Source organism: Colobus angolensis, unplaced genomic scaffold, assembly GCF_000951035.1.
Source record: "Colobus angolensis palliatus isolate OR3802 unplaced genomic scaffold, Cang.pa_1.0 Scaffold14, whole genome shotgun sequence".
Taxonomy (NCBI): Eukaryota; Metazoa; Chordata; class Mammalia; order Primates; family Cercopithecidae; genus Colobus; species Colobus angolensis.
Window position 1 is genome coordinate 13266605 of NW_012114488.1, and position 21454 is coordinate 13288058.

At 44.3% G+C, this 21454-nt stretch overlaps 1 protein-coding gene across 1 annotated transcript in view; it reads right to left on the reverse strand.

The window, feature by feature from the left end:
- Positions 1 to 5278: 5278 nt before the first annotated feature.
- The window catches only part of PACRG (PARK2 co-regulated), a 579784-nt gene continuing 563608 nt past the window's right edge, over positions 5279 to 21454 (reverse strand). Inside the window, exon 5 of the mRNA XM_011934982.1 lies at positions 5279 to 5767. Within this exon, the coding sequence (XP_011790372.1) occupies positions 5607 to 5767 (161 nt within the window). The 3' untranslated portion in view covers positions 5279 to 5606. The remainder of the gene's footprint in view (positions 5768 to 21454) is intronic.

Consider the following 21454-nt stretch of genomic DNA (forward strand, 5'->3'; position numbering starts at 1 on the left):
GTGGCGGGTGCCTGTAGTCCCAGCTACTCAGGAAGGTGAGGCAGGAGAATGGCGTAAACCCGGGAGGCGGAGCTTGCAGTGAGCTGAGATCCGGCCACTGCACTCCAGCCTGGGCAACAGAGCGAGACTCCGTCTCAAAAAAAAATAAATAAATAAAATAAAGTGACCTTTCCCTCCAAGCACACAGGAGACTTCCTCAGTTTCCCTTGGAGAGCAAAGAAATACTGAATCTAGTGTACAAAAGGTAATAGAAAGTTTAAGTCCCTTCAAACAGGTGATTTTAATAGAAATGGGGTTGATTGTGCTTGGGAAAGCTCTTCTATCTTGGTCAGAAAAAGAATATGGAGTTTTAGGAGCTGCCTAGCAAGCCTCCAGTGGGCACCTGTGTGGAGGTGGCAGATCCTGGAGAATGGGTACTGCCCTGGTTACCTCTGTGTGACTTAGGCACTGCTGACCCACAAGCTGTGTGACCGCCAAGGTCCCTCTGGGCCCTGGATGTTTGGTGGACATGAATCGACGTGGTGTGAATGGGAACTTGGTCAAAGTCAGTTTCACTTTGCTGAAAGCAAAGACTCCTTGTATCTTGGAAACGTCACATCTTGGACAAACTTTGATCAACGGGTACATTTCTAACGAAGGAAGCTTTCATAGAGGGAATTGTTCAGAAAGCATTTGAGTCTTTTGACTCCATTTAAAATCCTATCGGAGAATCGAAATTTATATTTAGAAAAATATCCATGGGGCATTTCCCCAGATATATTACTTCTTTAAAAGAAGATCCATCTTTGAGCCTCCCAGCTTTGGCTTGCAAAAGGCTCGTGATGAACATCTCAAAACAACCAAAAGAAGTAAAAGAGGCAGTGCATGTTGAAACAGACTTAAAACTCTTTAGTTTTAGCTTCTCTAAATTAGTAGTCTGAGATGTCCCACGACCTATACTGAAACTTTGCTAGAGATCTCATGGAGGTCAACCCTAGAAGAACTTAAGGGTTTTTTTTTGTTATTGTTGTTTAAGATATCTTCAGCTTTGAAAATAATATTTTCTAAGGATGTAACCATTTCACAGAGTTTTTTAACTCTCTCTCTCTCCATATGTATATATATTTGAGATGGAGTTTCACTCTTGTTGCCCAGGCTGGAGTCCAGTGGTGCAATCTCAGCTCACTGCAACCTCTGCCTCCAGGTTTAAACAATTCTACCACCTCAGCCTCCTGAGTAGCTGGGATTACAGGCTGCCGCCACCATGCCTGGCTTATTTTTTGTGTTTTTAGTAGAGATGGGGGTTTCACCATGTTGGCCAGGCCGGTCTCAAACTCCTGACCTCGCGTGATCTACCTGCCTCAGCCTCGCAAAGTGCTGGGATTATAGGTGTGAGCCACCGCGCCTGGCCTGAACTCCAAAAACGTCCGTTTTGGACTGACATTTCTCATATAGAGTCAGGCCATAAAAATCATGTGCCATTCTTCCCACTCGATGGGCCAGGGAGGATACTCTCATAGTGAGGAGTGTGCCCATGGAGATGACTTCCAGGAGGGTGTGTGGGCTGCAAATCCTGGCATCTGTCTCACTTGGGCCTGTTGGGGACCAGAGACCACCCATCCCGGCCTACGGGGGCTCAGCAGACATTAGAGCCTGGCTCTCCTAGGGGACTACACAATGACAGAGCACGTGTTTTCTCCAGGCACTTGGTTGGCTGCTTCCCCAGGAACATCCCTCCATCCTCGCGGGTACCCAGCCATGGACCTCAGGGAGCCCTGGACAAGCATGCATATGTGTGACGCTAGTAACCAACCTGCAAGGTCGACATCATACAGCCCAGTTTTGGATGAGGGAGTTGAGTTTTAGAGCATTTACATAATTTGCCCAAGGTCACAGGACAGCTACTCAGTGGTGGAAAGATACTTCAAAAGCAGTTCTGCTGGGTTCCCACTCCTGCACTAGAACCGCTGCGCCGCAGTATCTATCATCGTGTCCTCGCAGTAACCTGGGGATAGAGGCTGTCCTGCAGGCGAGGAAAGCTAAGTGACTCGCTCCAGGCTGTCCAGCTCCCGAGTGACAGGCCCAGCCTTCCCACCCAGCTCCTCTACCCTGGCGTCCAAGGTCTCATTCCTTGCCTCCCCCTTAACTGACTTTAACACCTGTTTGGTGTCTTCGAGTAAAAGTAACAGTCCTAAGAGGACAAACAAAAACCCTTGCCTAATACTCAGTCCCCAGTATTTCCCGCTCTTCATCATTCCGTTCCTTTAGCTGTCTTTGAAAGGCGCTTTCAGTGTATAAACGTAGCAGGTGGAAGAAGCTGTTGTCTTGCTCAGAGGCCGGAAACCTGCTGACATTTCCTCCTTCTCTGTGGAGTTAATCAGAAGTTATTTGGCTGGAGATCTGGGTATTATTTTAGAAGGCAGACTTGGGTGGGCTGACCATTGGAAAAAGTAGCCTTTTCTAATTCTATTAAAACAACAAAAATGTGGGTTTTGGGGTTTTATTTTGCCTTTTAATTTCCAGAGAACATGATCCTATCTATACAGTTATTTTGGGTTTCTGCAAAATTATCTTCTTTTCACAAGAAACTCACCATTGCCACATAGGAAGCATCATATTGTCTGAGGAGTTTTCAAATACATATCTCTCTGCCCGGGTAGACACTAGTCATCTTTTGTACCTGTTTTTCTTTGAAATAAAAGTTCGACAGGTATCAGAAACTCTGGTAGCACTTTTCATAGGTTACCCCTACCGCTTAGGACTCTACAGCACGCAGGGGGCATCCCCACTTCACAGCTGAGGCGGTGGGAGTTTCAGAGAGGTTAAATATCTTGCTCAAGGCAGCAGAGCAAATAAATGACAGAATTAGTCAATGAAGCCTGATTTTATTTCATTTTTTTGAGACGGGGTCTTGCTCTCTCACCCAGGCTGGAGTGTAGTGGCACAGTCTCAGCTCACTGCAACCTCCACCTCCCGGGTTCAAGCGATTCTCCTGCCTCAGCCTCCCGAGTAGCTAGGCCTGCCACTAGGCCTGGCTAATTTCTGTATTTTTAGTAGAGATGGGGTTTTCACCATGTTGGCCAGGCTGGTCCCAAACTCCTGATCTTAGGTGATCTGCCCACCTTGGCCTCCCAAAGTGCTAGGATTACAGGCACAAGAGCCACCGTGCCCGGCCAAAGCCTGATGTTTTAATTCCAAAGCTGGGGCTCTTGGCTAAGTTGCCAGGTCTTCTTACTTCTATACCAGGCAGTTTTCATGAGTATAATGAAGAGTGAGCGGTCAGAGCTGCCTCTGCCTGTCCCAGCAGAGCTGGCTCAGAGCCATTCCAGTACCAGCTTTCAAAGGCGCCAACAAGCCGTGATCCTTCTAACTAATAACTTTACAGACTTTGGTGTTCCTTTTGATTGTTTCACTGATGCCAGCTGATGGACGCAATTGAATGTCATAGTTTGCAGAATAACCTGCTTTAATCTGCGGATGTCTACTTCTAGCTGTGCCTTTACCAAACATTGTGCATCAAAGTCAACTTGTTGGCCGGGCGCAGTGGCTCATGCCTGTAATACCAGCACTTTGAGAGGCCGAGGCGGGTGGATCACCTGAGGTTGGGAGTTCAAGACCAGCCTGACCAACATGGGGAAACCCCGTCTTTACTAAAAATACAAAATTAGCCAGGCGTGGTGGTGCACACCTGTAATCCCAGCTACTCAGGAGGCTGAGGTAGAAGAATCGCTTGAACCCAGGAGGCACAAGTTGTGGTGAGCTGAGATAACGCCATTGTACTCCAGCCTGCGCAACAAGAGTGAAACTCCATCTCAAAAAACAAAAGACAAAAAACAAAGTCAATTTGTCTTATCCAATCATGCCTCTTCCTTCACCGTAGACAATGCTGACAGAAACTGGATGGTAGCTCCTAAGCTGCTAGATTTCACATGCTGAGACAGTAATAAGGGGAAATGAACGATGAGCTCATTTTCAAAACTGGTGTTTGCCTTTAGAAACTTGTGCCTTAGATAGTGAAAACAGTTTGGAGGTTGATGCATAGTGCATGGAGAAACACATTTCGCTTCTTCACTTTTTTTTTTTTGAGATAGAGTTAAGCTCTTGTTGCCCAAGCTGGAGAGCAACAGCACGATCTCGGCTTACCGCAACCTCCGCCTCCCGGGTTCAAGCGTTTCTCCTGTCTCAGCCTCCCAAGTAGCTGGGATTACAGGCGCATGCTGCCACGCCTGGCTAATTTTTGTATTTTTAGTAGAGACGGGGTTTCATCATTGGTCAGGCTGGACTCGAATTCCTGATCCACCCGCCTTGGCCTCCCAACATGCTGGGATTATAGGCATGAGCCACCATACCTGGACTCATTTCTTCACTTTTATGCAGAAGTTTCACTTTGCTACAGGAACAAGATACTTTCGGCTATGTATTTCTAAGCAGTTACAGCATCTCTCAGGTGTGCAAAGTCAGTGTTCCATCTTTATGAAGTTTTCTGGGCTAAGTTTCAAATGCCTGAAGCTCCCATCTGACGTGTCTGAGGAGCCGCGATCCAGGGCTGACTATCTTACAGTTGCCCTTCTCTTTGGGCATTTTTTTTTCTTTTTCAATTGAATGAAAAAGTGCATGTCTTTTGTCTTTTTTGTTTGTTTGTTTTTTTCCTTTTTGGTCTCAATAAAATCCCCCAATATGGCCATCAGACCCACTGCATGGTGCTATGAGAAGTCATCCAACTAGTGGGAGTAAGCAAGGAAGAAGAGTTGCCAAGGAAGAATTTTGATCTGTTTCAAGGAGTAATCATTAAGATACACATAAGTCATTTTCAAAAGTAATTAAAAACCCTAAACAAACTTCCAGATAACACTTTGTCAATAACACACCAGGTCCTGAGATGCAGTGTGCCATATGGAGAGACGAGGATTCAAGCTAGCCTTTTCTTTTTTTTAAACATATTTGCCAAGTTACATTTCACACGTAACCCTGACCCCGTCCTCTCCCCAGTCTTCCCCTACCTGCACCCAAATAGAAACTGAAAAGCCCCTGAAGCCCAGATCACTAGTAGGCTAAAGGCATTAATTACAATTGTAGCTGAGGTTATAACGGGCTGCAAAAATTTCCTGCTGTAATTGGAATATAGATTCAACAGTTTTATTGAATGTCAAAGCACATTATTCCGCACAGCTGCTAGAGAGGCACTGCTGAACCGATGCTTCTCTTCCATGACAAACACCTATTAAGCAGTCAGCATAAACTCTTCCCTTACAACCTCTGACATCACCCCCAGGGCAGGCACACACAGAACAGCAATTGCTGAATTGCGTATGAAAATTATAGTTTATTGTCTATACAACTGAAGGTTTAACTCGGACTCCTGCTTCTGTCGGAGCTGTATAAAGAAGCAATTCTTCTCATAGAACAAATAAGCACAGTACACTATTGTAATCTAAGAAACAGGCACTATTTATGTATTGGAAAGCCTTGCTCTCAATAGGGCTAACAGTCCAATGGCCCATAAGCCACTATTTTAGCAGCTGTAGAAAAGAAAGCTGTGGAAGTCACAAGGAATGAGATGCTAAAAGCAGCAGAGACAGATGATCCCAACACCAAGGGGAGGCTTCAAGTCCCAGCTGCTGCCACTGTTAGTTTAGCAAGCAAGACTCGTAGGTTGGGACCACGTACTTAATGTTGATAAAGGCATTTTCTCCTCCATAGCGCTCGAAGGCCTCCAGCGTCTCCTGGATCAAGTCACCAATATTCTCCCTCTTCTGCTGGCTGTAGTCAATGCCATCTCCGGAGTTCACTGGTGCATGCAAACACACAAAGAGGGCAGTTATTTCTCTGCAATTTCCCGAAAAGTCCTACACAGTCTAGGCATTTCCTCTGAATGCTTATTAGGAGACACAAACATGCAAGATTTTTACACGATCTTGAGGAGCTTTAAAAGCAGTGGCAACTATACAAAAATACCAACTCCCAAATTGGAGCCAATGAAAAATAATCTAAAATAAAGGAATAACGGAGTAAACAAAAGCGAGTGAATCACAGTTACAAGAAGGAGGACAAGTCAGGGACTCTCTTTCTTGATCTATTATATACAGAGTGTTCTCTTGGGCCCTGAGTTTTCTGAAATCACAGCACAGCGTACTTAGAAGGAACAGTCTATTGTGAGATCAGGCTGTTTGTTCCGTGTGATTTAAAATGGATCTGCTTTGGAATGAGGCTTAGCCCCCACCCTGCTGCTTTTGAACACATGGCAAACTCTTTCTCCTGAATCCCATAACCCAAGTGTTCAGTTCCCTGAAATCATTTTGCTCATTCCAGGTGCAGGTGGGACAGGAGGAAGCTGCTTCTCCTGCCCTGGCTGCTCCCGAACGATCACTCAGTGCTGGGATGCAGCTGTTTGTCAGTCAGGGCTTTGCAGGGAGTTTGTGTCACTGCTAGTTTTAGAGTCCCCAAGTCCAGGGAGGTGTGTCAGCTGCAGGGTCTGGAAATGACCACTTCAGTTGCCTCTCAAGTGCTACGAGGGAAGTGGCCTTCAAAGGCCAGGAACCTATGGCTAACAGCCTCTCCCCTATACCACAAACTCAATCTCAAATCCCTCAGAAAAGAGATATGCGATTGCATCCAAGCTGCAGGAGTTACCAAGGGTGAGGGAGTCTGACAAAAATGGGGCCCCTTAGCTTCCATTCTGCGTGTAGACATCCCACAATTGTTTTCTCTAACGATAGTCATTCCATGCTTTCTGTTGTATTCCACTCCCAGGTAACTAAGGGCTTCAACGACATTTATTCTCCCAGCAAGCAAGTCATGAGTGTGTCCTGCCTTATCTGTGGTGGAAGGAAAGTGCACAGGTGGGCTGGGAGGACCCAGTAGGATGAGGGTGACAGCTCAAGCCTAGAGGGTGCCACGGGGCCAGGGACCTTCAGTGCAACTTGAAAATGTACATTTCACTAGAGAAAGAATTCATTTGATTCATATTTCAATTGTAGACCCACAATATTTATTTTGTTTGAATGTGAAAATAATAGAGGGAAAAATGGTGTTTCCAACCTTTTATTCTTCCTTAGTCATCTGAGACATTTAAAAAAGACTTAGTAATGGTTCAGACCAGAATAAATATAACAATTACAATCCTACACAGCATAGGGAAGCAGTTCTTTTGCTTGATGTTTCCAGAAACTTATTAGGGAAATATCACTGTCTTCTGTGATATACCTACAATAAATTGGTATCCTTATTCATTTCTTTTGGTGAGGGTGAAGGCAGGCAGATATATCACTGATTTTCAGAAAAAAAAAAAAAACAGATTGGGAGTCACACAACTGTAGTGCATGTCATTTATTCATAATAAATGACCTTAAAATGGTTCACAAAGCCGTTGCGATTAGGTGGGTTTTTCCTTCCTCATAGTACACGTCTTTGTGCTGTCACAGGTAAAGCTGGATTTCAATTTATTTAAAGTTTGATCATCCCAAATATTCAAATATATAGAACAAAATTTTTTTTACATATATATATGTATGAATGAGAGAGAGAGAGAGAGAGAGAGAGGATGCCAGATACATTGACTCATGCCTGTAATCTCAGCACTTTGGGAAGCTGAGGTGGGAGGACTGCTTAAGACCAGGAGTTTGAGACCAGCCTGAGCAACACAGCAACACAGCAAGACCCCATCTCTATAAAAGAAATTTAAAAATCAGCTAGGTGTGGTGGCATGCGCCTGTAGTCTCAGCTACTTGAGAGGCTGAGGCAGGAGGATCACTTCAGCCCAGGTGGTCGAGGTTGCAGCGAGCCATGATTGCGCCACTGCACTTCAGCCTGGGCGAAGACCCTGTCTCAAAAACAAACAAACAAAACAAAAAGAATATATCAGATAAACAAAAGATAAGATTTTTAAACAAAAGTGTTCTTGCCCTATTGCTTTTTACAAAAACAACAATGATAAACTTTGTAAAAACAAATGTAAACAGATAGACCTTTGACGTCCACTGCTTTTCTGTCTGTATTTCTTAAGATTGACATGGTGTTCTGAGGTGTGAGAAGGTGCAGGCGGGAATGGCTGCATGGGAGAGATGGAGCCCTGTGGCGCCGCTGCAGGGAGCCTTCCACGAAGGGCTTTGAGTTGGATTGAGAGAGGAGGAGGAAGCTTGTGTTGGGAGGAGGCGTTGTTGACATTTGTTACAGGTGTAAAGAAAAGATGTTAAGGAAGAATGTGGGCAGGACGAAAAGCAACAGGGGATTTCAACAGAGGTGCTGGCGGGAGAACCCTGCGTGACAGGGGAGGTCAGCAGCAGGGAACGTGCTTTATAGAAACAACTTCAGCTTCCCAGGATTCCAACCAAAGCAGGGACGAATGTCCCCTCAGAGTCGGGCTCATCTTTGTGTGCCCCTTCTCTCCAAATTATAGCTGATAAACTCCTCCTAGGTATGAAAGAGGTGGACCTAGGGAGATGGTGGCATGGCCTGTTTGCAGAGGGCAGACAGCCCATTGCACAAACCCCTGGAGGGCACACGTAAAAGATAGTTGGTGATGATGCTGAGTTGTGGCAGCCATGATCAAGCTCCTTATGGACAAAGATACATACATTAGTCACTCATAAATGGTGCCTTTTGTTGGTGTATTAGTCAGAAGGTCAAGAGCTCAATAGACCAGGAGACAGACATATTTTCCTGATAGAGGGAAAGGGCGTGGAAGATCTGCACACAACGGAAAGCTTAAGGCACCTGCTTTTCCACTGCCCCAGAAGGCAGCAATGACAAGCAGAACTTTATCTCACGTTCTTACTTTTTAAAAAATATTTGACTGTAGGAGTAAGTAAACTATGTAGCTTTTTGTTTTTCCACACTGTATAACCGCAAATGATAAAAGAACAAACCACAATAGGAGTTGCTTATTCAAAAAGTGAGTTGGAGTTGGAATATTTTGTGGTTGCAGAATGTGTATCACTGGGGTAGAGAAAAGGCCAAAAAAGGAACACTTCCCTTACTTTTCATGCTGAAACAATGACCCTGCACGGTTTGGAGTCTAATTGTGTTGAGAAGCAGGTGAGTCATGAGGTCTCCATTTCAAACCTGCTATATTGACAGTTTTTTGAGAGCCTGAAATTGAGGTGATTAAGTGTGAACTCACCATTTTAAATACATGCGACACTGTTCAAAAATACATTTGTGAGAATAGGACATTAAAAAAAATAAACCCAAACGGTTATTTACAATTGCCAATTCTGATTAGGAAAACGACATTTCAATTTAGAAAGCAAGGAGTGGATTTATGTCTGGCAGCTAGAAAATATACACTAATGATGGAAAAGATATGTTTTATTTATAATCAAACCAATAGATCGAAAGCAATGGTTTAAACCAGACTTGGTGCTTCTGGAAGGATGACAAGCAGGCAGAGGAGAACGAAGGATTTAGTTTCTGTTCTTGAAGATCCCTCCATGCAGGAGGCATGCGACCTACTGCCTGAAAGTTGTTTTTGGTTAAGAATTATTTTAAGTGCATTTATCCCTCTGGATATTGGTATTTTTGATGGTGTAAGCAGTTTGTTTAAGCATGAATAATATGCACACTCATTTTTCTATCTAAACCTCCTTAAACTGTCCCCACTGGATGCTTTCTCTTTCTGGATGCCATTTTCTTCAGAACTAGGACGCACGTGTCTATCCCAGTCTCTGGTCTCTTGTCCAGCGATGGTATCCTCCCTGCTGCTGAACTCAGCTTGGGGCTGTGAAGGGACAGTCGTACACCTTGTTACCGAGGGCCACCGCAATGGGGAGTTGCACCTGACACACTTACATTTCACAAAGATATCCGTCACTCTGTGGACACGGACCAGCAAAAGGCTTGGATGACATAGGATTTTGATGATGTATTCTCCAGTTCAATTCTAGACTGTGTGCAAACTTCATTCTTTCTTCTACTTTCTTTAGTTATGACTATTACAGGAGGAAGGAAAAGATCGAAGGTGAGGGAAGCAAAGCCAGAAAGGAAGGACAGCTTTGGTGGCCAGAGCGAGGTCTTCCCACCTCACTCCCGGGACGTGTGCTGACGCGTTGCTCCTCCGTCCTGCAGCACGCCGTGGGTCGTGGCAGCAGCTACAGCTATTTCACAGGCTGTCCTCCCTGTAGACTAAGCATCTACTCTGTGCTATAGGGCAAGGCGAGACAAAAAAGACCCTTGCCTTCCGGGGAGCTTGCTATACAGCTGAGGAAGCCTAATTAGCCACGCTTCCTATAGGATGCAGTGGTCACTTTCTCCCCCATGGAAGTACATCTGGACCCAGGCACCCCATTCCTTCCAGAGCCTCCACGCGCTGTGCGTCCCCCGTGGCGCTTTGCTTGCCAGTGAGCCCTGCGTCTTGAGAACTCTGAACGGTTCGTTGTAGTCAAGACACTGGGGGATCCTTGAGACACGAAAAGCAGGAGACTTTGTGTGAGGGCCACTGCGAGGCTCAGGGAGAGTTTAATTCAGATTTGGATTTTCCTCACTCTTATGCTTTGGGGCAATACTCTTAAATGGTAAATATATAGCCATTGTATGAACAGCAACACACAAAAGGGTTATTTGGAAATGAAAGCCTTATTGAAGGCACTGGAAAAATTAAACAAACAAACGCTTCCTTTAGATTGCTCACTCCACATGCCTGAAGGGTTGTTCATTTGATACCGAACCGATGAAGTCATTTATGAACTCTATCTATGCTTTTTCGTAATGACTAAGAAGATCCTAAATAGGCACGATTTCAGGAAGGAAGCCCTTCTGTTAATTTTGAGAACGTCCTGGCTGAAGCAGCAGCATCGCATTCTCAAAGGGAATAGCTAGACCGCACTGGGGAAGGCAGAGTTGTCAGGTCCACGCGAAGAGAGTCCCGGCCCCAACACGCTCTCCTGCCTGAGATGCCTGAAGAGCTGGAGGCTGTTCGAAGGCAACGAACCAAACATTCTCCCAGGAAACACTAACTTGGGAAACTCCATTAAAAACCACCCAAGTGAATCAGGAAATGGTGAAGAGGTGACTGAGATGATGATAAAACCATCATTACCAGCCTTTCTTCACGCCGAATATCTGCTTTCCGAAGCTTGAATTTTATGATGCAACTCACCATGCTCAGTAACAAAAATGGTTTGTGTTACCTCCCAGGTACACACTAGCTAGACTGTAGAAATGGCTGTAGAAATGAGCAACTATCTCAGACAAATACGTGAGGATTATCGTGATAGAACAACATTCACCTTAGCCGCAGGCAGCAAGAGACATTGACTCAGGCAGACTGACTTTCTCCACGCACCCAAGACTGAGTGACAGCCATAAAACCAAGGCTCTGGAATAAATGGCTGCGGAGGCGTCGCGGTTCAGCCGCACCGCCGTTGGTCTAGGGCTGTTCCCGGGCCGGTGGCATGTGAAGCATTTGCTGCCTGGCTAGCCACTTTGCACTTGAGTGAACTCAGGCCAGATCAAAGCTCTTTCCCTACCCAGCTTTCGTCGGAATCAAGCCGACTGCAGAAATCGCCTTGCCCTGTGTTCCCCAATGGGGCCAGGTAATCTCGTTGAAACAACACTGAGTGGAATTAAACAACAACAAAATGCTGACAGAAGAAATCAAATAGTTTCTTTCCGGACCAGAAAAGGCATATTTCTGATTCTCAAATGCTGAACTAAAAAATTTCAAGAGCTTTAACGCCCAAGTAAAAGGATTTTCACCTGTTAAGACTTGTAACCTTTAACCTCATCAGTCACAGCTAAAGCTGGCTTTCTTCTGATTGGGTTGTAGTGATGTCTTCCGCTGTGGTGAGCAAGGAAGCGAGTCCCGGGGGCCTGGCTCAGGCCTTGGCAGGTATGTGCAGGTGGAACCCACTGCATATATTATTATCATGTTTCTTGATGACGCTAAGCCTTCACAGATTCTCTGTTGGATTATTCTGCATACATTTCCCCCGCCCACTTTGTATTTGTTTTGTTTTGTTTTTTGATACGGAGTCTCACTCTGTGGCCCAAGCTAGAGTGTAGTGGTGCAACCTTGGCTCACTGCAGCCTCCGCCCCCCAGGTTCAAGTGATTCTCCTGCCTCAGTCTCCCGAGTAGCTGGGATTACAGGTGTGTGCACCACAATGCCCAGCTAATTTTTGTATTTTTAGTAGAGGCAGGGTTTTGCCATGTTGATCATGCTGGTCTCAAACTTCTGGCCTCAAGTGATCCACCCGCCTTGGCCTCCCAAAGTGCTGGGATTACAGGCGTGAGCCACCACGCTCAGCCACATTTTCCCTTTGTGAATTTAGAAATGATTGCTTTTGAGTTTTTTAAATATGAATTAAGAAAGGGGAAAAGGAAGGCTACAGGTATATTTTATCTTTTAAGATATTTACAATTTAAACACTTAGATTAAATTGTCGCCATTTGTTTTGCCAGAAATGTGTTTGTTTGGGTTAGCGTGGACTGAATTTACTATATAGAAACAGCTTTAGCTGATTTAGAATAGGAGTTTTCTCCTGTAAAGTTTGGATAATTATAGGGAAACAGCTATGAATTCCAATCTGGTCTTTTCTGGAGGAGAAAGAGTAAGAAAGAAAAGAAACAGGAGGGGGAAAACCTAGGATCAAATTCTTTTTTTTTTCTTTTTAACAATGAGTAAGAGAAGAGTCTTTTGGGGAGAAGCTGTGAGGTTATCTGCTTTTAGAATCCTAAAGAAATGCTTCTTTCACTCTATTTTTTAAGCTTTGCTATGTTACTTTGAGGGGACTCAACTTTTCTCCCCCTTAACCATAATGGGTATTGCCCCATTTGGAATCCTGGGTGTTTCTGTGTCTGGGCCATGCTTAGCCACGGCTTCCTTAGCTGACTTCATGTCCTCTTGGAAACTGAAGGTTCCCCACATTCCCTGAAGTATGACCTCACGATGGATATTTCCAAAGTCATGGTTCATGGGTGTGTGAATCGAAGTTGCAATGGTTTTTCAACCAAAACTCACGATAACCACATAACCACAGCATCTGGCATGCTAGAGATGCCCAAGGGTTCACCCACTTCAAATCTTCTCAGATCTTATTGACATTAATGAAATTCACAAGATTTCTTTCCTCTGAAGATAAAAGCTTTGAAGTAAGCCCTCGATTCCCAGCTGGATGTCTCGTTCTCTTTCTCTCTTCTTGACACTGAAGGCTGGGTCACTAAAGCACTGAGCTACTAAGCCATCATATTTCCAAAAGCTCGAAGAAACGTTTTCATCTTCTGAATGGGGTCGTTGGTCACTTGGAGATAGCATGAATCTTGGCCTAAACAGTCAATTCAATATCTAAATTTTCCTCAGATAGACAATGACAATTTCTAAACAATTGTCGTTGTCCAACTGCAAAGTAGATTCATTTATCTACAGAATGTACAACAGTAACAATGGGGTCATACTGATATAGTGAAGAGAATACTGGACTTCAAGGCAAACAGCCTGAGATAAAATTTTCCATAACTTAGTAGCTACAATATTCAATAATTCACTAGCTATTTAACTATGGGCAGGTTATTTAACGTCTCTGAATCTCAGTTACTGTCTCTGAATAAAGACTGAACTTTGGATACTCTCTGGTTTCTATTCACCTAACATTACTTTTTATAATATCACACAACATAACTTTGGAATAAGCATTTAGAAATGACAGTTATTCAATGGATGCCTGTATTTCAACTGAAAAGATGATCACAAAGCAACTATGTAATTCTTCAAAGTAAGTCAGAAACCTCATAAGCATCAAAATCAGGTGACAAGTCAGGTTCTAAGAAAACCTGAAAAGACCAAATGTTTATATAATTAATTCTAGTTAAGAAAGAGTGCACTGTGCAAAACTCATTATTTGTTGACCCCCTACACCAAATGCTATTACATTCTGCTATTTCATTGAGTCTATATAGCTTTTAAAGATCAATTATATGGGTTAATTTCTTTTTTACATACCAATTGATAATGATTTGGTCAAGACTACAAAAAAGCAAGCTAGGGTCTTCTCTGATTAATGACTGTTTTGACCTGAAAGTTATACGAAGAAAAATAGGTGAGTTCATCCATTTATCCCTCTACTGGATAATTATAACAATGGATTCAGTCATCATTGAATTAAGCTGAATTCAAGCTTGCGAAGTAAAAGCTCATCTCTTTTCTTATTGGCCAACATGATTCAGTGAACAGACTGCTTCAAAAAAGGAACAGAGAGTCAAATCCAGCTGTCTGTGTTAAATCTATTTCTTGCTGTCTTATCTCATGGTGGAGTAATAATAACAACAATATCATGTCATTTACAAAGATTAGGTCATTTGAAACTAACAATAGCCCTATGAGCTAAATACTATTATTATTCTCCTTCACAGGGGAGAAAATCGAGGTATTGAGAGGTGAGAAAACTTAGTGAAATGATGTAAGCAGTGAGTGATACTGGGATCCCGAAAAAGAGAAATCGAAGTAAGAATCTGCTGAAGTGCGAGAATGATGGCGGGAAGGTTCGGAAAGAGAGGTCTGAGCGTCACATGTCATCACAGCGAGAGCAGAAGGTAGCAGAACATTTGCTACCTACAGAAGAACTTTAGCCCTGTATCATCCGCAGAGAGGTTCCAGGTGAGTCAGTGATGGGGAGATACTGTAGCTGCTGCAACCAACCGGGTAGTGTTTCCTAGGATAGTCAATTGCTATGATAAAAAATATCATTTTTCCTGATATAGACTATTACACTATCTTTACTTCCTTACAGATCCTTAAAACAATAGTACTCCCAGAGATACAGGCAGGATGACAAAAATCAAGGCCGATTGATTTCAAGGACTTTTCTTTCGGTGCCATAAATACATGATCAGTATGGAGAAGGTCTAGGATCAATTTCACATTTCATCCCCCCCATCTTTATGGGCATCCATTATGATTTATTTTTAGTCTGGTAGATATTAGTTACATAGTCTTCTAGACAAGGAAATTATAAGGCTTTAATGTATACAAGATAGATGAGCAGGCTGTGCGTGACTGCCCAGGGACATCATTGCTACTTAGTGGACGGATGCCTGGTATTGGACCAGAGGCACTAGGAGAATCTATAACTACGGGATCGCAGGAATAGGGTGAGAAGGTAAAAAGGAGGAACATTCCAAGTATCTGAATGGTCTTAGGAAACAAATCAAAAAGCCACATTGAAGTCACTTATGTCGGGAAAGTTTAGGAATCAAAGTTGAAGGTTCCCATTCTCTACGAAGAGTAGGAGAGTCTCTGGTTTTCCTTCAGGGAAGGGTTTCTTGTGGTTCTCCAACAGTCCTTGCCGGAATCGAATGCGGTGTGGAGGCTCTCAGATGGCCCCCTGGTAAGTGCGGAAGGCTCCTCTGAGGAGTGCAGGCACCGAGTGTGGGCTCGGAAGGTGAAAGGCTGCCTTCGGCCCTTCTTTCTTTGTGCATTTGCTGCTGTGTGGGACATAGCGGGACCAGGCCTCCCACTCCAGTTCCTCCTGGATCATAGTTAATAGGCTGTTTATCTTTCCATCTTCAAAGCCTCCTATTCCTAATTCACCCTGCAGAACAATTTATCTCGTCATTTTCTTTTCTGGTTAATAACAAGTGTCTCCATGTTCTATAATGGACCAGATTCTAATCCCCAGTCGTCTGGCCCCTGTGTGATCTCATCTCCCTAATGAAGCCAGTCACCTGCTTTCTCTTCCACAATGGGACCTCCTGCTCCACTCAGGCTGGATTTCTTACTGACCCCATTGCATGAAATTTTCATTCATGCCTAAAATTCCCCATGGGAATATTCTCCCTTCTTCCTCCTGGTAAGTTCAAGCTTACCTTTGTTCAGGGCTAGTGTTACTTCCTCTGTGATTTCAACTCTACATCATCTTTCTTTCTTTTGAATTCCTGGAGCACTAGCCTGTAGTCCCCTCCCTGCTTATTTCCAGGTTCCTCTAAAACACTTAATAGATGTTTCCTGTTTACTTAGCCCTTTTGCATTCTACCACCTCATTGGGGGAAAGGATCATGATAATTATGTTATAAACCTCATCGTGGGCATCAAATTCAAACTGGGCACTTGTAAAATGAATGAATGAAAGTATAAGTAAATGGCTACTTTGTGGGTTTACTAGGTCCAGATACTGATATAAGCAAACTCAGTTCTAAATGAACTGTACGGTAGGTGTAGTGGCCATCATTTGCCTAATTCCAATTCTTTGTTTACTGTTTCCATATTTGTGAGTTGTTATCCGTGGAAGTAGCACTTACATGAATTTGGAAATGTTTGATCAAGTGAGCTTCAATATTTAGAGGGTCTGTACAGTTAGGGAGTGTCATCTGTCTGTTGCAATGCACTCCTCAACTTAGAGTGGGGTTTACCTGGATCATCTTTCTTTCTTTCTTTTTTTTTTTTTTTTTGAGACGGAGTCTTGCTGTGTCACCCAGGCTGGAGTGCAGTGGCCAGATCTCAGCTCACTGCAAGCTCCACCTCCCAGGTTCACGCCATTCTCCTGCCTCAGCCTCCGGAGTAGCTGGGACTACAGGCGCCCGCCACCTCGCCCGGCTAGTTTTTTGTATTTTTAGTAGAGACGGGGTTTCACCGTGTTAGCCAGGATGGTCTCGATCTCCTGACCTCGTGATCTGCCCATCTCGGCCTCCCAAAGTGCTGGGATTACAGGCTTGAGCCACCGCGCCCGGCCGATCATCTTTCAATTTGAGAAGAAAAAAACTTTTTTTTTCAAAGTGAAAAATGAGATTATCCCATTGTCTTTTTTTTTGGAATGGAGTCTTGCTCTGTCACCCAGGCTGGAGTATGATGGCTCGATCTCAGCTCACTGCAACCTCCGCCTCCCCTGTAAAAGTGATTCTTCTACCTCAGCCTCCTGAGTCGCTGAGATTACAGGGACCTGCCACCATGCCCAGCTAAGTTTTGTATTTTTGTATTTTTTTTTTCAGTAGAGATGGGGTTTCACCATGTTAGCCAAGCTGGTCTCCAACACCTGACCTCAGGTGATCCACCCATCTCAGCCTCCCAAAGTGCTGATACTACAGGCATGAGCCACTGCACCTGGCCCCATTTACTTTTTAGCAGTTTTTGCTCCAAAAAGAAGAACATGTTGGATTTTTATAGTGCTTTCATTTAATATCTAATTTTGTTTTATATGGTTTCTTTCATAGCTACATGGTAATTTTCAACCAGCTCGCAAAACAGCAAAATAGATGATTTTGATTGGAAAAGAACTGCTGATGGCTGCCCTCAGGAGTCATAAAACCTATTGGAAATAATTGTAACTACCTCTAGACGGGTGCTGAAAACTTTTAAAAATGAGCCAGACTGGCAGCTGCTATCAGACTTTTCCATTTCCAGATAACGTTAATGATACCAGATACAACCCGTTTTCAGCTCTGATTTTTTTTTTCTGTAATTGAGGCACAAAAATAAAAATTCATCTTAGATGTCTTTTCTTCCTTTTTGTGAGACAGGGTCTCACTCTGTCGCCCAGGCTGGAGTGCAGTGGCACGATCTCAGCTCATTGCGACCTTGGCATCCCGGGCTCCAACACTTCTCCTGCCTCAGCCTCCCAAGTCGCTGGGACCACGCACTACGACACCCGGTTAATTTTTTAATTTTTTATAGAGATGGGGTTTTGCCATGTTGCCCAGGCTGATCTCGAACGTCTGGACTTAAGTCATCCACCTGCCCCGGCCTCCCAAAGTGCTGGGATTACAGACTTGGCCCCCACACCTGGCTCATCTCAGATTTCTAATAAATGTCATCAGCAAACACATTAAACTATGGGGAAATGCATTTCTAAAATGATGAACTCGGAACTTAGAAGCCTTTGCATATCCATCCCAGTGCTCACCACTGTAACAAGATAAGACTGAATCATTGTAGGTGACTGGGCTGCACAGCAGGGCACAGAGCTACAAAGTAAAAGATTCTCATGGCCTTGATGTGTTGCTTGTTCTATTGAGAAAAATAATTAAATGGATAAACTCACCAATCGTGCTTACGATGAAAAAACACGTTACACCATTTCTGTAGATTGGATGTTTCCCCGAATATTTGGGATGTATCTCAGCTTGCCTGAAGTACCTACTCTTTGAAAATTCTAAAATGAATTAATGGATGCAAAATTTGAATAGATTTCCAAACCCTTAGCTGGATATTTTACAGAGTGGGACTATCTCTTCAAATGAACTCAAGTAATGCAAACATAATACATTTAATGAACAAATCAAAGCAGTCTGATGGCTGAACTCAGTTAACTGCTCTGAAAGTGACAGAGTTAAATCCATCAAGCCTTTTACAACTGTCTTAGTTAAAAATAACCTAGAAATAGCTTTCCAAGCTCTGACTATCAGCCTTTATCAGCTTCTACACTGGTGAGTTAAATGTGGCAAGAGACATCCAGTTTGCCCCAAGTGTATTAATTCAGGGCACAGTCTGAAAATACTCGAGCTTGCCTGATATTCTTACAAATGTTTAAGGCTCTAAAGCCCAATCAAAGTTTTGGCCATATCATGCAGAGAGAGAGAGAGAGAGAGTGAGAGAGAGAGAGAGAGAGGGAGAGAGGGAGAGAGAAAGAGAGAGAGAGAACAGTATCTAAACTGTGGAGGGGAATTTTAAATGTGGACATTTAATTTGCCACAGCAGCAAAATTGGGTTTGCACAATGGACACTGAAGCTTGTTGGAAATGTTGATAGGTGAAATATGCTGACTTTTGATACTTTTGAATAAAGAATGTTTATTTGTCCGAGTTACATTTTTATCTCTTAAAATTCCTCAGTTGAGTGTACCCGATTGCTTTGCCCTGAATCGGGACATTAAGATTAGTCTGGACAAAGGCAGCATGGAAATGAAAGAACAGGACCCCCGAGGGGCGGAGCCGTGTTCTTGTTGAACACAAATGGCCATGCATCCCAGCTCTACGGAAACAAGGCAAATAATATCCATCCGTAAGGATAGGTGCCAGGACAAAAATAAGAGAACATGCATTCCATTTATATTCATTTAATGTGCTGTTGATACATTTTGACAACTATTATTACTGCAGCTACTATTTTGTCTATACTGTAGCTCCCAGGTAAGAGTACACTGGCCATCGTTTAACTCTCCTCCGGGAGAGGACGGGAAGTATAACCCCACAGAAGGCCATGGACTGGTTTTTGCTTTATTGTTTAATGAAATGGGTTTACTCTACAACCTCACACAGGAGCAACACTTTTAAAGAGCAGCTGCTTCATCCTCAGGCCATGAGGGAGAGCAGGACTTGTTGTCTAGACTCACCTTGAACTTGGAACCCTCATCTTTGGGATGTCCCTTTATGGGTTTTTTCCAGTCCAGACTGGTACCTTGGACCCTGCTTACATCTCTGATTAAGATACATGGTTATAGGACTTTAGGAGCAAAGAATGTATAGCTTAAGCTTAATCGTTCCGTTTTCCTTCAGATAGAGTTCAATATGTTGGTGCTTAACCGAATGGGGAAAATACTGGCTCTTCTTCTGCAAGTGGCATCCAGACGTGGCCATCTGAAGGCTGGTAGCTCTGTTACTTCCTTTTTGTCTCCACAAAGTCCTGTTTTTCCAATTTTAGGACGCAGCTCATGACTGGCCCATTCCCTAGACTGCTAGAGATGCAGCCCTGATAAGCCACCAGGAAGCAGCAGATGTGGCCCTACTAAACTCACAGGAAGCAGCAGATGTGGCCCAACTAAACTCACGCGAGGAAGCAGATTTTATTTTCAAATGCACACCTGATACTTGTGCTTCAAGCCACAAAAAGGTCCTTCTTTTGTAGTATCACTATGGGATTTAATATTTGCAAAATAATTTATATTCCTGTTTCCTGATTTTGTGTTTTTGAGGCAGGATATCTGAAGGCACTTAATACATGTATTATAATTCCAATTTATGTCACACAAGTAGCTGAATTGAGGGAGAGAGAGAGTATCTCTTTGCCCATTGCTGTCCATAAGGAGAGAACCCGGTTAAGCAGGAGATGGTAAGAAGCATCGGCAGCACCCTGGCTCACGACTTCCCCTGCGGGAAGAGAGTGAGGGTGGAGGCGTCAAGGAGATTCCCTTCTGCTTCCCTACAGAGGCAAAAATCCCCGCATCTACCGCCACCTTCTCTGCACAGGTTGCTACGTTGGCCTCTAAGCCCAAAGAAATCCTCCGCCCTCTTCCAGACTGTTCAGCGCCATGGTCCTAGGCCCAATGGGATGGAGTAAACGTCATAGCTCCAGTCCCGGACCAGGCTCCCAAATTCAACGTCATCTGCGGAGTGGACTCAGAGCCCTGAGTAAACTGAGGCAAATGTTCTGGCAAGCAGGCTCACTCACCAGGCTTCCACTAAGTCTGGCACCTGCCACCTTAGGTCTGGACAATGTAAACCTCCAGAGGTTGATGGAGACCTGGACAAAGGGCTCAGCTGATTTTCTGGCTTCACCCCAGTGTTGCCTCCCAGAGTTCTGTTGTCTTTCACCTGCCCAAGGACCCCGGATAGGGCATTCCACTTAGTTTCAGCCTCTTGGCAATATCTGTATTGGGAGCCTTGTGCCCCCTACGTGTTTCTATCAGCAAGACCCTGGACTTAAAGACTTGCCATGTGATGGTGGGTCCTCAGTCTAGGCTATATGTCTTTTTTGTTTTGTTTTCTTTGTTTTTTTTTTCAGATGGAGTCTCCCTTTCTTGCCCAGGCTGGAGTGCAGTGGTGTGATCTTGGCTCACTGCAACCTCCGCCTCCCCAGTTCAAGTGATTCTCCTGCCTCAGCCTCCCAAGTAGCTGGGACTACAGGCACGCACCACCACGCCCAGCTAATTTTTGTATTTTTAGGAGAGATGGGGTTTCACTATGTTGGTCATGCTGGTCTCGAACTCCTGATCTCATGATCCGCCTGCCTCAGCTTCCCAAAGTGCTGGGATTACAGGCATAAGCACCACGCCTGGCCTATGTTTAGTTTTTATAGACACCTTTGGCTCAAAGGAGCAGCTCCAGTGGTGGGAATTTGGGGAGTCAAGGTAGTCTGGCAGAGGAAGTGCTGATGGAAAGGCAACCCTCCTGGCCTTGAGGACGCCAACTTCATCCTCCACTCTCCTCATCACAGGTAGGCTCTGGCTGCAGGGCAGGGTGGGCAGGTCAGGCTGATGGTTCCTGACATGTCTATGGGGCTTGGGTGATGGGAAGGGCCCCCAGAGCAACAGCTGGAGCATTCGCCTTGGTGAAATACAGCTGTCTTCATTTGGCCACATGGACTGCCTGGTGCTCAGATCAGTGTCTGTTTGTAAACTGGCTTCCCAGTTGGAGGATAAAATAACAAGGCACTAAATCCAAGCTGGGACTCAGGAACCAGGTTCTAATTTGAACTCAGATGTCATCATCCAAATTCTGTGATGTTAAGAAGACCAGCTGTGTTCTAGAGCTTCAGCAGCTGAGGATAGATTATTGGACTAGAGCGGGAATGTAGACTAGGTGGCTCACATTGTGACAGAGGAGTCCGGTAATATGCC